The following is a 13,205-nucleotide window of genomic DNA, read 5'->3' as shown; positions in this document are numbered from 1 at the left end:
TACCTATTTGCCATTGTGCACCCCTCCCCCCCCCCCATTTCTTGTTTGCAAGTCCTTTTTGTCTTATTTTCCAAAGAAACACTTAGGTACCCGTACATTCTGTGCATCTGAGGAAATGTGCACTCGATCAGGCCGGGAGCAAAGTAACTAACTTCACTTTCGTCTGAAGACATTGTATCTTTTGTTTCGTGCAAACGCATGTTCACGGAGACCGAGCTTGTAGAAATGAAAGCCTATGTCGAATGGCGATTGTCGATATGATCTGACCTTGTCTAATTCTTACCCGTAGTGCCGAACTGCACAATGCTTTTCTTTAGTGTTACGCGCATGTGTCAGCATTCTGTTTTTCAGAATCAGAATCAGAATCAGAATCATCTTTATTGGCCAAGTATGTAGAACACACAAGGAATTTGTCTCCGGTATAACACGCTGCATTAGTATCATCGTAAACAACAAATCATTGAACCATTTTAGAGTAACCAGTAGCAGTATTTGTAGTACAAGAAGAGTGACTACGTCAGTGACTGTTTAAGGAGTTAATGGCTAGAGGGAAGAAGCTGTTTAAGTGTCTACTGGATTTGGTGCGCATGGATCTGTAGCGTCTGCCTGAGGGGAGTAGCTGGAAAAGGTGGTGGGCAGGGTGCGGGGTATTGCTCGAAAGTCACTCTATGGCGACTGACCCTTTAGTGTAATCTCCCCCAAATCTTTTTTTTTTTCGATGATAAAAGACACCAACAAAAGCCAACATGTGTCGGGTGTAAAGTCAGCACGCCGGTTCAGTACCTTTATTTATTTTTTTTTTTTTTACAGAGCAAGTGTAAATGACACGTTACTCTCCGCAATCATCTCCATGTCACAAAGCTTTATGAGCAAACTTCTTTTGAGGCGATGTCACATAGAATTGGTCTCCAGGGCTCATTTTCCCCGACAGACTTTGGAAAGAGAAGCTTCAGCACGAAAAAATAAAAAGGACCAAAGGTAATTGTCTAATTGTCTAATTGGATTCTTGTTCATTGTTGCCTTGGTCACATTCCATGATGATGTTAGCACAGATGCCTCGGTGTTAGTTTTCTCCATTCATATCAACCGGTTATTTCTAGTTACGAGTGGCAACATGAGCAAATAAATTTGCAGCTGATACACCGACTCACACTCTTTTGTTGTTTCATACTCGACACTTAACGATTATGCACAGATGAATACTGGTCAACACGGATTGTTTGCACGGATATGCTATTGGCTTAGCTAACTTGGTTTGGTGCTTACCAAACAGCGCTGTGTTCTTTTGTTGCAGTCGCACATCTTATGATCAACCCTGCCATAAACAACAATCGCCTGATCCTTGGAAAACGCGCGCGCCAGCTTGAAAGCAGAGCCAATTGTGCACACATTCAATTTCGGCAGCCTCCCTCGCTCGTCAAAATGGAGAAAACGGATGCTAGCGGTGAAAGCAACGGGGAGACCGGGTCGCTCTTCTCCCACCCCAGTAAATCCTCAAGATCTGCGACGCAGCTCACTGTGAGCTCTTCAAAAGGATCTTTGAGTAGGTCATCCGCCTCATCCCGAGCCAGGATGGAGGCGGCGCTCGCTCAGGCTGAAGCTCAAGCCGCAAGAGCCAGATTAGCCTATGCTGAGGAAGAAATCAATATCAAAATGGAAAAAGCACGCTTGGAAGCCAGCCTAGATCTTCTCCATCAGAGAAAAGAAGCCGATGCGGCTACAGCCAAAGCAGACGCGATGGAGTCGGCTGCGGCCCACTTTAGTATGGAAGAACGAGGCGAAGAAGTATTGGAATTCCTCCCTATTCAGACCACCCCAGAGCAGAAAGTGAGCGAATATATAAATAAACACGGAGAAGCAGAACCCACTCATATCGAAAGCAACTCCTTTGCCCAGCTTTACAATGTCGCACCATACCAGGAGAAACACGCCGGCCCTCCGTTATCAGTCTTCACACGCCTTCACATCAAACAGGAAGCCGGTCAGTATCACCTTTCGCCGCAGGACCGAGAGCCGGAACTGCAAAATACTGTAACCCAGCCGGACGCTTTCCATGGTGGACCTCAAGCGCAGCAGAGGTTCAATTCAAACCCTTGCGCCGCCGATCGTGCAATCGGTGACCTCGCCAAGTTCCTAGCAAAGATTCAGCTGCTATCTGGGGGGCTGACTCAATTTGATGACAAACCGGAGAGCTATCTGAACTGGAAGCTGACGTTCCAGACCACCGTCGCCGACGTCGGTCTCACGCCGATCGAAGAAATAAACCTCCTCATCAAGTGGCTGGGCCCGGAATCTTCTCAACACGCAACGAGGGTCAAAGCGATCCACTTAAGGCGCCCTTCCGTTGGTCTGGGGATGATCTGGACGCGACTCGAAGAAGTCTACGGATTGCCGGAGGCCATTGAAAATTCCTTGTTTTCCAGAATAGAGAAATTCCCAAAGCTCTCCCGCAAAGACCCCGGCAGGCTCCTGGAGCTGTCGGACCTCATCGGCGAACTGGAGGCTGCGAAGCAAGATGGACACTTGCCTGGTTTAACATACCTTGACACACCCAGGGGGGTGGGACGACTTGTGGAGAAGTTGCCCTTCTATCTCCAAGAAAAATGGATTACGGTAGGATCCAAATATAAAGAGGATCACGCTGTTCCGTTCCCACCGTTCTCCTTCTTCTGCGAGTTTGTGAAAGGACAAACCAGAGCGAGGAACGACCCGAGCTTGAACGGCTCGTCTCTCTCCGGCCAATTTCTTCACTGCCGCGCGCAGAAAAGAAAGGTGCGCAAGCATGCGCAGAAAGGAAAAGCCAGCAAGTAACTACGAGTACATTCAGAGCCTGTTTGCATTTGCGGCTGGCTTATTGTGATTTTGCAACTTCTTTCTTCTTACTTTCTTTTTCCTGATTGATATAAAAATGATCCATTAGATATAAACACATAACACGGGGTAGGACTAGATCCGATTTTTTACGTTTCTTCCTACTCCCTTGAACAAAATAACTGTGTTCACTGTGTTGAAAGACACCGACGAGTGCTGTTTCTTGGATTTCGTGCCGCAAGGTGTAGTTTTCGATGGCTGTTCATCCCATGAATGCAACGTGCGCCCCAAAAGCGGACTTTTGCTTTTGCTTTGTTATCTGAGGTTGATGGCTGCAAAAAAACAAATAAACAACAACAAAAAAATCACTTGGGGGAGGACTTTTTTGTGACGTGCGCCTTTGGCAAGGTGCATGTTATCTTCGTCCGCAATAAAGGCGGTGATTCTATTAATAGCGCTCCAAACTTCAGTCCGCCATTGTTTTGTGGACGAACGTGATACCCTGGGGGCCATCACAGAACACCCCGTTGAGGATTCTGTATATGAAGATGAAATTGCAGGCGAAAAGCGGCCATCGGTCGAAACGAGTGAGAGTATATTTGTGCTCAGTGCTTGTCGGCGAGTGTTTTTCTCTTTGATACGGAGGCGCATTAAAAAGCCGCACCAATTTCCGCTCGAGCAACCCGATGATTGCCATCAAGAGCCCGCTGATGTTCTGCCCTCGACTCTTTTCTATTAAGCATTCAGGCAAGGCGCCGTTTTGTTGACGGAGAGTGTCGGCGGGTCACAGCTTGGTGGTCAGAAGGGAAGTTTTTTGAGCAACGTCTCAAATATAAACAAAGCATTTGGAGTGATTTGAACATGTGCTTGACTTCCATGAAGGACTGTTTCATCCTCTCGCATTTTTTTTTCTCTGTTGCAGGATTTGAACAATCATGATACGAAATGCTGACCGAAAGTAAATCGATTCATGATACGTGTCTGTGGTTACGTTTGGTAAGGCTCAAGAGCAGGCCTGTGCGTGTGAACGAACGGCTCGAGTCATCGAGAGACGAAAGCAAAGCTCCCGAGTTCAAGACCCAAAGTTTGGTGTGCATCGCAACCGATCCGTCAGGATGACGGCATTGCAGTCGCCATCCCAAAATACGTGCCGACGGTGAGTGTGTTGTGCCGCCTCACTGAGGATGAATATGGACAGCCTGGTGACCGGGGGCAGCCCCGGCTGCCGGTCATCATCTGATGACCTTGCGCTGTCTGCTGGGTAAAGTCGATCTGACAGCACGAAGCCTCAAGCGGGAGGCGTGCACGTGAATGTGCACATCGCCGACGAGCAAACGCTTGATGGAGGTGGCAGATTCTGGCCCAGAATGACGGGAAGGCTTTGGCTACTTTGGGCATCAATTAGACAATTAGTGATCTGCAGTTAGTCATTTGATTGACGTGGTTTTAGTGTCCAATATGGTGAGATGTGTTGACAATTGTCAAATGACGCAGGTGTATTTTGCCCATTGAAAAAGCAGACGCTGAAGTGCAAAACAACGATGCGAAATAGATCAAGGAAACCTGTTTTGCTTTTCCCCAGGAAATTACAAATACGTTTACACCTAAAAAAGGGAATAAAGTTCATGCTGTATCTTACTGATAATTGAACTTGTTGGTTCTTTTATCTCAGAGGAGTTTTTTTATTTTTCGGTTGGTATCCAGAGTCTGAAGAAGGCGAAACATGTCAGGGAAATAATAACCTAAAAATAAAATCCTTGTCTGCGACAACAGGTTCCATTTCATATACACCTCCTACTTTGACTGGCGAACTTGAAGGAGACAAACTCCACTTTTGACAAGCTTGGTGAGAAATGCAATTGCAGATGAGTTCATGCTGATCAGCCAGCTTGTCCAAAAATGTTCTGCATGGGCTTCATCAACAGCTTTGAGTGGTACAATTTTGGCAGTTGAATAAATGCCAAGTATTGAAAAAAAAGGAATAAACATTTTTAATCATCGTGATTTCAATAGCAATCAAAATAATCATTATGATGATGAGGAAAATGACCACAGTCACTCTTCATATCAAAAGCTCATGAATAGATTTACATATCAAATCATATCTACATATCTCCCCGGCATCGTTTGAACGCTCTCATCTCCCAAATATTTGCCGTCCTCACCCTACTCATCGTTGCTCTCACCTTTCTTTTTCTTTGTTAGCATTTATTTTAGCAATCACACGCAAACCGTCTTCCTTTTCACCAGCATCCTAGGGAATCTGGAGTGCATCCTCAGGAGCAGTTGTGACCATGATTGAACCATCATTGCCACGGAATGTGCCATCGCACTGATTAGGTAGTGTGAAGGACGGATTCAATCTTAAGTGCAAAGCATCAGGGAACCGTACAAAAAAAAGAGTCATCGAAGACAGCTAATGAACGTTCACGATGGCTCCATCAAGTACTCCGAAATAAATCAACCCATCAAGTGCTGACGCCAGAGTCGTATGCTAAAACCAACTAGAGTGAAAATATCACTTTCATCTACAAAAAGCCATCCGTACCACCTTGTGAGAGACATTCCGGCTTTTTTTCTTTTGTTTGCGACCGACTTCACCAATGCCGGCCATCTTTTAAAAAACAAATGTTTTCTAATAAATCTTACGTTTATGTCCAAGCATGTTTTCAAATTCAATTTGGAACCTCTCATGGCAACCACAATCTTTTATATGTGTCACGATTGTGAGGTGGTGGTGGACCCCAAAAAGCAGGCAGGAGGGGGGAGCAGGGTGTACTTGATGAATTGTATTGATAAAAACACAGACAACTAACTCCTAAACAAGCAAAGTCCTGAAAACAAAAAGAATCCCAAGTTGCAAACCAAAACCATGACTGAAGCAAAAAAAAAAAAAACTAGAACAGAACCATGACAGAAACACACATGGCAGGACAAACAAACAAACAGTGACCCAACAGGGAGCGGTCGTGCCGGGAGTCCTTTTAAACAAACAAACTAATTACATAACGACCGACAGGTGTGCAGCTGCAGGGAGAGCCCTACAGTGCCATCTGTTGGTCAAAAACAGAATCATGACAATATGATGGTCAACTTCCAATTGGTTATTTTCAAAGCTATTTTTTAACACAGATTTCATGGCGGAGCGATGATGACGGACTGGTGGCCCGCCTGCTGGTGAATGAGGAATGATGGATTTAATGGATGGAATTAGCAATGCATAGAATCAAAATGGCATGCCATTCTTTTATTGCCTGCGCTTTTAGGACGGAGCATTGTTCCTTGTTCCATTTTTCTGCCAGGTTGTCTGGGCGGGTCACCTCTCCCCTCAACCACAATTGGACTTGCGATAACAGATCTTTTAATATGACTCTCTCCGATATCAAAGGATTGTGAAAGTACCAAGCAGGGATATTGAGTGCGAGCTAAGAGTTGCTCCCTTTTGGCTCGGCCCGGAATCCAAACTTATTAGACCGATAAATGAAGCCGGACTTGCATTGAAGCGAGCCTTTTTAGTGCCGGCGTGTGTCATTTATTTGTTTCCTGAATACTGGCTAAATCAGATAGGAGCAAACCTTTCACAGCGCCTGCCGTCTGTCTGCATCTGGTGACCTCCACCAGCATTGAAGCAGATGTTTACTTCCTCTTTGAGACAACATATGTTTAGTTTCGGTTTTTGCTCCACATAAAGCAGCATCACAAACGTCAGACGATGTGTGTTCCGCCTGTGCATCTGGCATGCTGCGCCTTGACTCAAATTTCATTTTATGAGTGTGCATTTAGCGACTTCATTTATACACTTGTCAGGAAGATGCACATAATGGCACATTTATTCTCGACATGCTTTCGATGCACATGCATCTCCGGCACATTTATTCTCGACATGCTTTCGATGCACATGCATCTCCAAAAAAGAAAAAAAAGTTATCCTAGACTAGTTTCCTGTAACCATGGCGATGGGAAGTCATCGCAGCACTCTGTTAAGGAAGTGCACCGTTTCCTGTTGTTTTTACTAGCTTCCCTCCAATTGTACATGCCTGGAATTCTGCATTTAGGAGTGGAAGGCTGCGCCACCAGACAGTCAGCACACTCTTTTGGTGCTCAAGGTAAGCTCTGTTTTTGATGATGATCAGGATTTATTCAAACATGTCATATGCATCACTAGTTCAAGTGTATGCATAAATATATAACATGCAGAAGTAAACAGATAAATATAATGTTCCTTAAAATACTGCCAATGTACATCGCTCTTAGTCTATACGATAGGCATTAGCGGTAATTTTAACATTTCATTTTCCAGGCCACTCGAAGCTAAGCATCGCGGACAGCACGGTTTATAGCCGAGTCCCTTGACTCTGTCGATCAACGCTGGTAGCGACGACGGTTCGAGTTGAGGTCGCCAACAGCACTTCTCCTTCTTTCTTTCCCCATCCCGAGACAGCTGCGCGGAGCAGCAGCCAGCCAGGCCGAGTCCAAGCAGCAGTCAGAGCCAAACAAGAAATGGAGACAGCGCAGCCCTCCAGGACATGCCGCTCATCCGAAGCGGGTGGGAAATCGTGCTGGAGTTTGGATGCCAGAGTCGTGATGCTTCTGGTGACTCTCGCCGGAGCTGTCATCTTGTGGCTTCTGTACAGACTGTTACAAACACGACACAGGTGTGTATGAACTAACCGCCAAAATTTATTTCGACTTTTGTCTTGACTGAACTGAGCAACCTCACCGACATATACGAATTCAGCTCATCATTCTCCATCACGAACTTTATTTTGTGGTTTTCGGGGTACCCGGGGGCAGGGAAGCAGAGAGGCAAGGGCAGATCAGGAGGAATCTAGACGAGTGTTTAATCCCTCCAAAAAGGAAATCAAGGAGAGTGGAGAAACCAAAATAAGACATGAATAAGACAGAAACAGAAGCAACAAATGGACAATGACAACAGCAACAAATTAAATTCAAGCAAACCGATGAGACAAGGAGCAACACCTGTGACGGGTAGCCGAGGGAGCCGATTGGTAGACACCAAATGAACCAAAACACTGATCGTGAAATTGTTATTCACATTCACCGTGTCACTGAGTGGGAGCTCGGAACTTCCGATTAAGACAAAACTTGTTCCAAAAAAAACCCTCTAAATTCAATTTGAAAGGCATACCTTGCAGTCATTAGCATGCCATTATCATTCAGGTGACATTACAAAGCGGGTTCAATGTGTCAATGTGTCAAACTAATATCCCACTTTCAAAACTGCGCATAATTACCTCAGCTAATGAGCTTCTGTTTTCGCCATCTGTTGAACATACGGTAACTGTCCACCTTCCGAAGTCAAGCCTTAGCACAGGGCTATCTCTGTTGGGGTACAGTCGAATTTGAGATACCACTCGAAAGATTGGGCAAGTTCGCCCTCCTCCTTCGAACGATCGTAACATCGGATCACGTCGACTTTTGCGGTGTTCCGCAGGCTGAGAATGGCGAGTGCAAGACACGCTTTGGAGTATCGCAGCTTCTACCACGCGGCCACCTACACGTTCAAGCACCCTCCATCATATGAGAAGCTGTCCAACGGCAACGTTGCGCACGCCGTTCCACCCGTGCCAACCGTTGCCATAGCAATACCTGTTGCCGCCACCCCACTGCCACCCATTCCAGTAGCCCTGCCGGCCCCGATGCCACCGCCCCCGGCGCCCGTCCATCCTGAAGTATCTTCACTCCAGGTGACGCCTCCTCTGCCCGCAACCCAAACCGCCGCGCCGAGCCCCCACCTGTCATGGGGAGCCTGCTCAGACGTGGACGTGTACTCTCGGATTGGCGCTTACAGGCCCTCCAGGCTCTCCAGCCTATCCAGTCATTCCAAGGTCATTCTTTTCGAACACTCGTCTCTCTGACCCGAGAGCATGATGCTGATCGTGAAGTCTGATTTCCTTCTTCCTCTTCATGTTGCTCTTTGCTTCGGGTAATTATATGAGAACGTTACTTTCTCCGAATTGCAATGTGTTGCAATTCTTCTGCGTTACTTTTGTGTTACCTTCCACAAAACAAGTTCAGCAAGCATTCCATGGACCACGGCGAGCGAAATCAGACATGCAGAAGGGGGGCCAAACCAGTACCACACGTGTCCAAAACCCGCGATCATCCCTTATATTATCAAGTTGTGGTGATCTCACGCAATTAACTGACAATATGCATTTTGTGCACGACTCCTGACTTATGATTTCTTTTCTTGAAAAGCCTTGAGACACTGAAGGCAATCTTGACTTCTCTCATTCCCAAACAACATGTGGCGAAAGCAAAATGGTAATTGTTGTTATTGCCCGCCAAGTTGTCTCCCCTGCAGGATACCACAACAACCCTTTCAAACTCTGGGATGCAAATGTGCAATTAGCGTTGATCACTTTGTTTGCCGGCCTCGCGAAAAGACCCAGACGGCAGAAAGAAACCACATTTGGATGTACAAACAAGAATAGTTGGAAGAGAGGAGATAAACACTTCCTGGTGAGTTCAAGTCAATACACTGCCATTGACTCCCCATGGGATTAGAACAAAACCTGATGACCGTCCCTCCATCCATCCATTTTCTTACCCGCTTCTCCTCACATGGGGCACGGGGGTGCTGGAGCCTATCCCGGCCGTCTTGGGGCAGTGGGCGGGGACTTTGGATGTGTGGTTGGGTACACCGTGGATTTATTGCCTGCCAATTGCGGGGCACAACCAACCACTTGCTGACGGGATATTTTGAGTCTTCAGTGTACCTTTTGGAAGAAAATCCGTGCAAGCACAGGGAGACCATGCAAGTCCAGGGAGGCGTAATAAACACGACGTATTGGTCATTAATGAAGAGAATGGGACTTTATTGACAGTCCTGTAAAGCAATGAAGAGTGGTGAAGCTGCGCTGGAATTTGCACTCCAGTGAAGCACCGGCCACCTTATATACATGTTGAACCTGGTCAATAATTGCAAGTGAATGTCCTGTTTATCATCAAAAATCCAAGAAATTAAGTCACTGCTCTCTCCACCGTATACTATTCAATAAACATTTTGTGTATGGGAAAAAAAAAATCAAACAAACCATCATTTGGCTATTTTAATGAAATGAGCTGCATTACTGTTGTTGCTTCACTTCTAAGCCTGGGCAAAAACGATCCAAGAGCAAACATGTAATCCCTTATTTGGGTGCAGTGTGCTTGTGAAAGGCCATAACATAATTCCTGTGACAGCAGAGTGCCGACGGCGCCTCTGTGGGGTGAGTTTGATGGAACAATACGAGAGTCAAATGCATGCTTTTCACCGCCTTCAATAAGCTGGATGACTTGCGGGCAACTGCACTTGACAGCAATAGCAAAATGTTCCACTGTTCCAATGTTCCATTCAGCTATCCATTTACAATCAATTGTAACCCATGCAGAGCCACGGGAAAGCTGATTTAAGTCAATCTACTCCCAAGTATATATGCTCAACGTACTGTTTAATGGAGCACAAATTTAATACGTTCAGTTTAATACAGTAACACATTAAACATTTTTTATTTATCTATTTATTTTCGTACCAATCGGGAATATATGTTATCACCTGGACCTGGAGATATACTGTATATGTGTATATATATACAGTACATACTGTATATGTGTATATACTGTATATATGACATACACAATTCATTGATAATTCACTCCTTTTTTTTTTTAAAGTTCACCGGCTGTTTTGCTTGTTTTCTTATCCTGCAGGATATTGAAACGAATCCTCATTTGGGTGTAAAACAAATACCAGAATACAAAAAAAATAATAGAAAAGAATACAACTGTTCATTGTGTGTGATGGCCGGCAGCTGTGGGCCACTCAAATACACCTCTGTATTCTTGTGTTGTACCAGGCCTTTGATCAGGTAATTGCCCCTTCGGCTCCCGGAGTTTGCATCTCCCATATGTTGCTATGGCAACCACCTCTCATCCATTTGGGTGCCCCCCACCTCCCTCTGCTGCCTTTCAAGAAATATTGTTTGTTATGAGACCGAGAGTGACAGAGGCAAGGGCCGTGAGAGACACACCCTGACCCGAACAACGATATCTTTTTAGGTTGACTGGTGACAAAAAAAAACAAAAAAAAAAAAACAGAACGAAAGAATGAAACAAACACAAATAAAAATACAAGGCAAGAAAGGTGCCCTTGCTCCTGAAATCGAGATTCGGCTATGAGTTCAGCGTTTACATTTCCCCCTCGTTACGGAGAAGTACTTAAGCGTAAAAATGTGCTCCTAAAACTGATCGTCTGAAACAGAAAGTACATTTTGCACCTGAATTTTTTAACGGAATGAAATCAGAAATCTTGAAACAATATTACATATCACTCAAAGCGATTTATTTTTAAGGAAATAAAACCCAAACACTTTATTTTTAATGCCAACCGTTTAATTAAAGTCTCACAGATGAACCCAGAAGACATCAGCAGGTTTTCATATGCATGTGGATAAATTCAGTCTCAATTTCATAGCTGCACAATCTTAAAAATGCCGAGCGGGTTATTCTAAATTGTATCTGAATTGAACATGACAGAACAGCATGAGGACCAAAGAGCTTTATGGATGCACATACCTCAGGTCATATTTAATACCGGCTGATTTGCGTGGTGATGGTTGGAGTGGCTTATATATATGTCAATTATTTTCTTTTCGGATCGGTCGCCGGACGGGACGGTTTGTTCAGGGCAGCTGCGGTCAGGGTGGCGCCATTGAAAAGGGCCCTTAGGGTCTGCAGAAATGACACTTGATGATTTTCTTAAAAGCCCCCTGAAAGTCTTTGTTGAAGTAGGCGTAAATGATGGGATTGAGCAGCGAGTTGGAGTAGCCCAGCCAGTTGATGACGTCCTCCACCCAGCGGGGCATGTAACACGACTCCTGGCAGAAGGGCATGACCAGGGCCACGATGAAGAAGGGCAGCCAGCAGAGGATGAAGGTGCCCATGATGATGCCCAGCGTCTTCACCGTTTTGCGCTCCCGAGCCAAGGCGATCTTCCTCTTGGCCTCGGTGGCCTTCTCGTGCCTGCTCTGGAACAACGGCGCGGCGCCTGGCGTGTTCGGCAGCGGGAGGTTGTCTTTGAGGCTGCCGTGAACCTCGATGATCTCCAGAGATTCTCCGTCCTCGGCGTGCTTGACCGCGCCGTTGACGCACGGCTCCGGCCGCGGCTCCACGCTTCGTTTCCAGCTTTTCGTCTGCGATTCCCGCGGCGTCTTTTTGTGGAAGAGCGCGGGCGACAGAGCCGAGCAGGAGTCGGACACTTTCTTTTTCTCGCTTTTACGCACGGTCCTCCGAATGCGGAACCTGGCCGCTTTGAATATGCGCCCGTACAGAACCAGCATGAGCACGAGCGGAATGTAGAAAGCGCCAAAGGTGGAATAAATGGTGTACCAGGGGTCTTGCCGGATCTTGCACTGCTTCGGGTTCTTTCTGTCTTCCTCCACGCTGTTGGGCTGGGAGCGCATGATCAACATCGGCGGTACCGAGATGGAGAAGCCCACCAGCCAAGTGACGCCGATCAAAATCGCCGCCCTGCGAGGCGTCCTCTTCTTCATGTAGTCTATGGGCTCGGTAATAGCCCAGTAGCGGTCCAGCGCGATGGCGCACAGGTGCAATATGGACGAGGTGCAGCATAACACGTCCAGAGAGATGAAGATGTCGCACGAAATCTGCCCCAGCGTCCACCTGTTTAAGACCTGGTACAGCGCCGCCATGGGCAGAACCAGCACCGACACCATTAAATCGGTGACGGCGAGGGAACCGATCAAAAAGTTGGCCACGTTCTGCAACGAGCGCTCCAGGGCGACCGCCGCCACCACGCACGCGTTCCCAAAAATGGCACACAGGATGAGCGCGCAGAGGAGGAAGGAGGTGAGCACTTGGGAACTCAGCCTCACCTCCTCGTCTTCGGCGGCTGTGCCGCTTTTGTTTAAAGGGAGGTCGAACTGAGACGAGACTGTCGTGTTGCTTGCGTCCTCCATGCCGCTTGGGCACGATTTAGAAATGCTCCTCGATGGCACAGAGCGCGCTGTCCCACCTTGAGCAGCGCATAGCGGACGAGCCACTCTTGGAGGCTCGCGGCTCAGAGAGATGCTGCGTATTTATACCAGTGCGTCACGGTGTTCGTGTGATGGTGCGGGGAGGAAGCTAATTGCACCCCAGCAGTGTTGTTGTGGCACTGTCAAACAATCATTTCGTTCCTCCTGACCCTCCCCCCAAGCTATCCAGTGCATTTAAGTTTGCCCACGTTTAATGTATTCATGCAGAAATTATATATATATATATATATATATATATATATATATATATATATACAGTATTCCTTAATAGACACACACAAAAAGGTACGATCGAGATCAATACATTCATTCATTCATTCATTTTCCGATCCG

At 46.4% G+C, this 13,205-nt stretch overlaps 2 protein-coding genes across 2 annotated transcripts; one reads left to right on the top strand and one right to left on the bottom strand.

Annotated features, from left to right (window-relative positions):
- Positions 1-6,880: 6,880 nt before the first annotated feature.
- On the top strand, positions 6,881-10,209 carry LOC147191446 (uncharacterized). Its single transcript, XM_086135592.1, has 3 exons — positions 6,881-6,917; positions 7,253-7,466; positions 8,267-10,209. The coding sequence occupies exons 2-3, from the start codon at positions 7,312-7,314 to the stop codon at positions 8,688-8,690; spliced, it is 579 nt and encodes a 192-aa protein (XP_085991718.1). The 5' UTR covers positions 6,881-6,917; positions 7,253-7,311; the 3' UTR covers positions 8,691-10,209.
- Positions 10,210-11,400: 1,191 nt separating this feature from the next.
- On the bottom strand, positions 11,401-12,872 carry htr1ab (5-hydroxytryptamine (serotonin) receptor 1A b). Its single transcript, XM_086135591.1, has one exon. The coding sequence runs from the start codon at positions 12,792-12,794 to the stop codon at positions 11,541-11,543; it is 1,254 nt and encodes a 417-aa protein (XP_085991717.1). The 5' UTR covers positions 12,795-12,872; the 3' UTR covers positions 11,401-11,540.
- Between the last annotated feature and the right edge of the window lie 333 nt (positions 12,873-13,205).

This window comes from Hippocampus guttulatus, chromosome 17, assembly GCF_054856545.1.
Source record: "Hippocampus guttulatus isolate MCC_2025c chromosome 17, RoL_Hgut_1.0, whole genome shotgun sequence".
Lineage (NCBI taxonomy): Eukaryota > Metazoa > Chordata > Actinopteri > Syngnathiformes > Syngnathidae > Hippocampus > Hippocampus guttulatus.
This window is presented reverse-complemented; position numbering and strand designations above follow the sequence as displayed.

What these genes read in the sequence shown, in the direction of transcription:
- LOC147191446 (XM_086135592.1), top strand. Translation starts at nt 7,312, where the DNA reads ATGGAGACAGCGCAGCCCTCCAGGACATGCCGCTCATCCGAAGCGGGT. An exon ending in CTGTTACAAACACGACACAG is followed by an intron (nt 7,467 to 8,266) that starts GTGTGTATGAAC and finishes GGTGTTCCGCAG; the next exon opens with GCTGAGAATGGCGAGTGCAA.
- htr1ab (XM_086135591.1), bottom strand. Translation starts at nt 12,794, where the DNA reads ATGGAGGACGCAAGCAACACGACAGTCTCGTCTCAGTTCGACCTCCCT.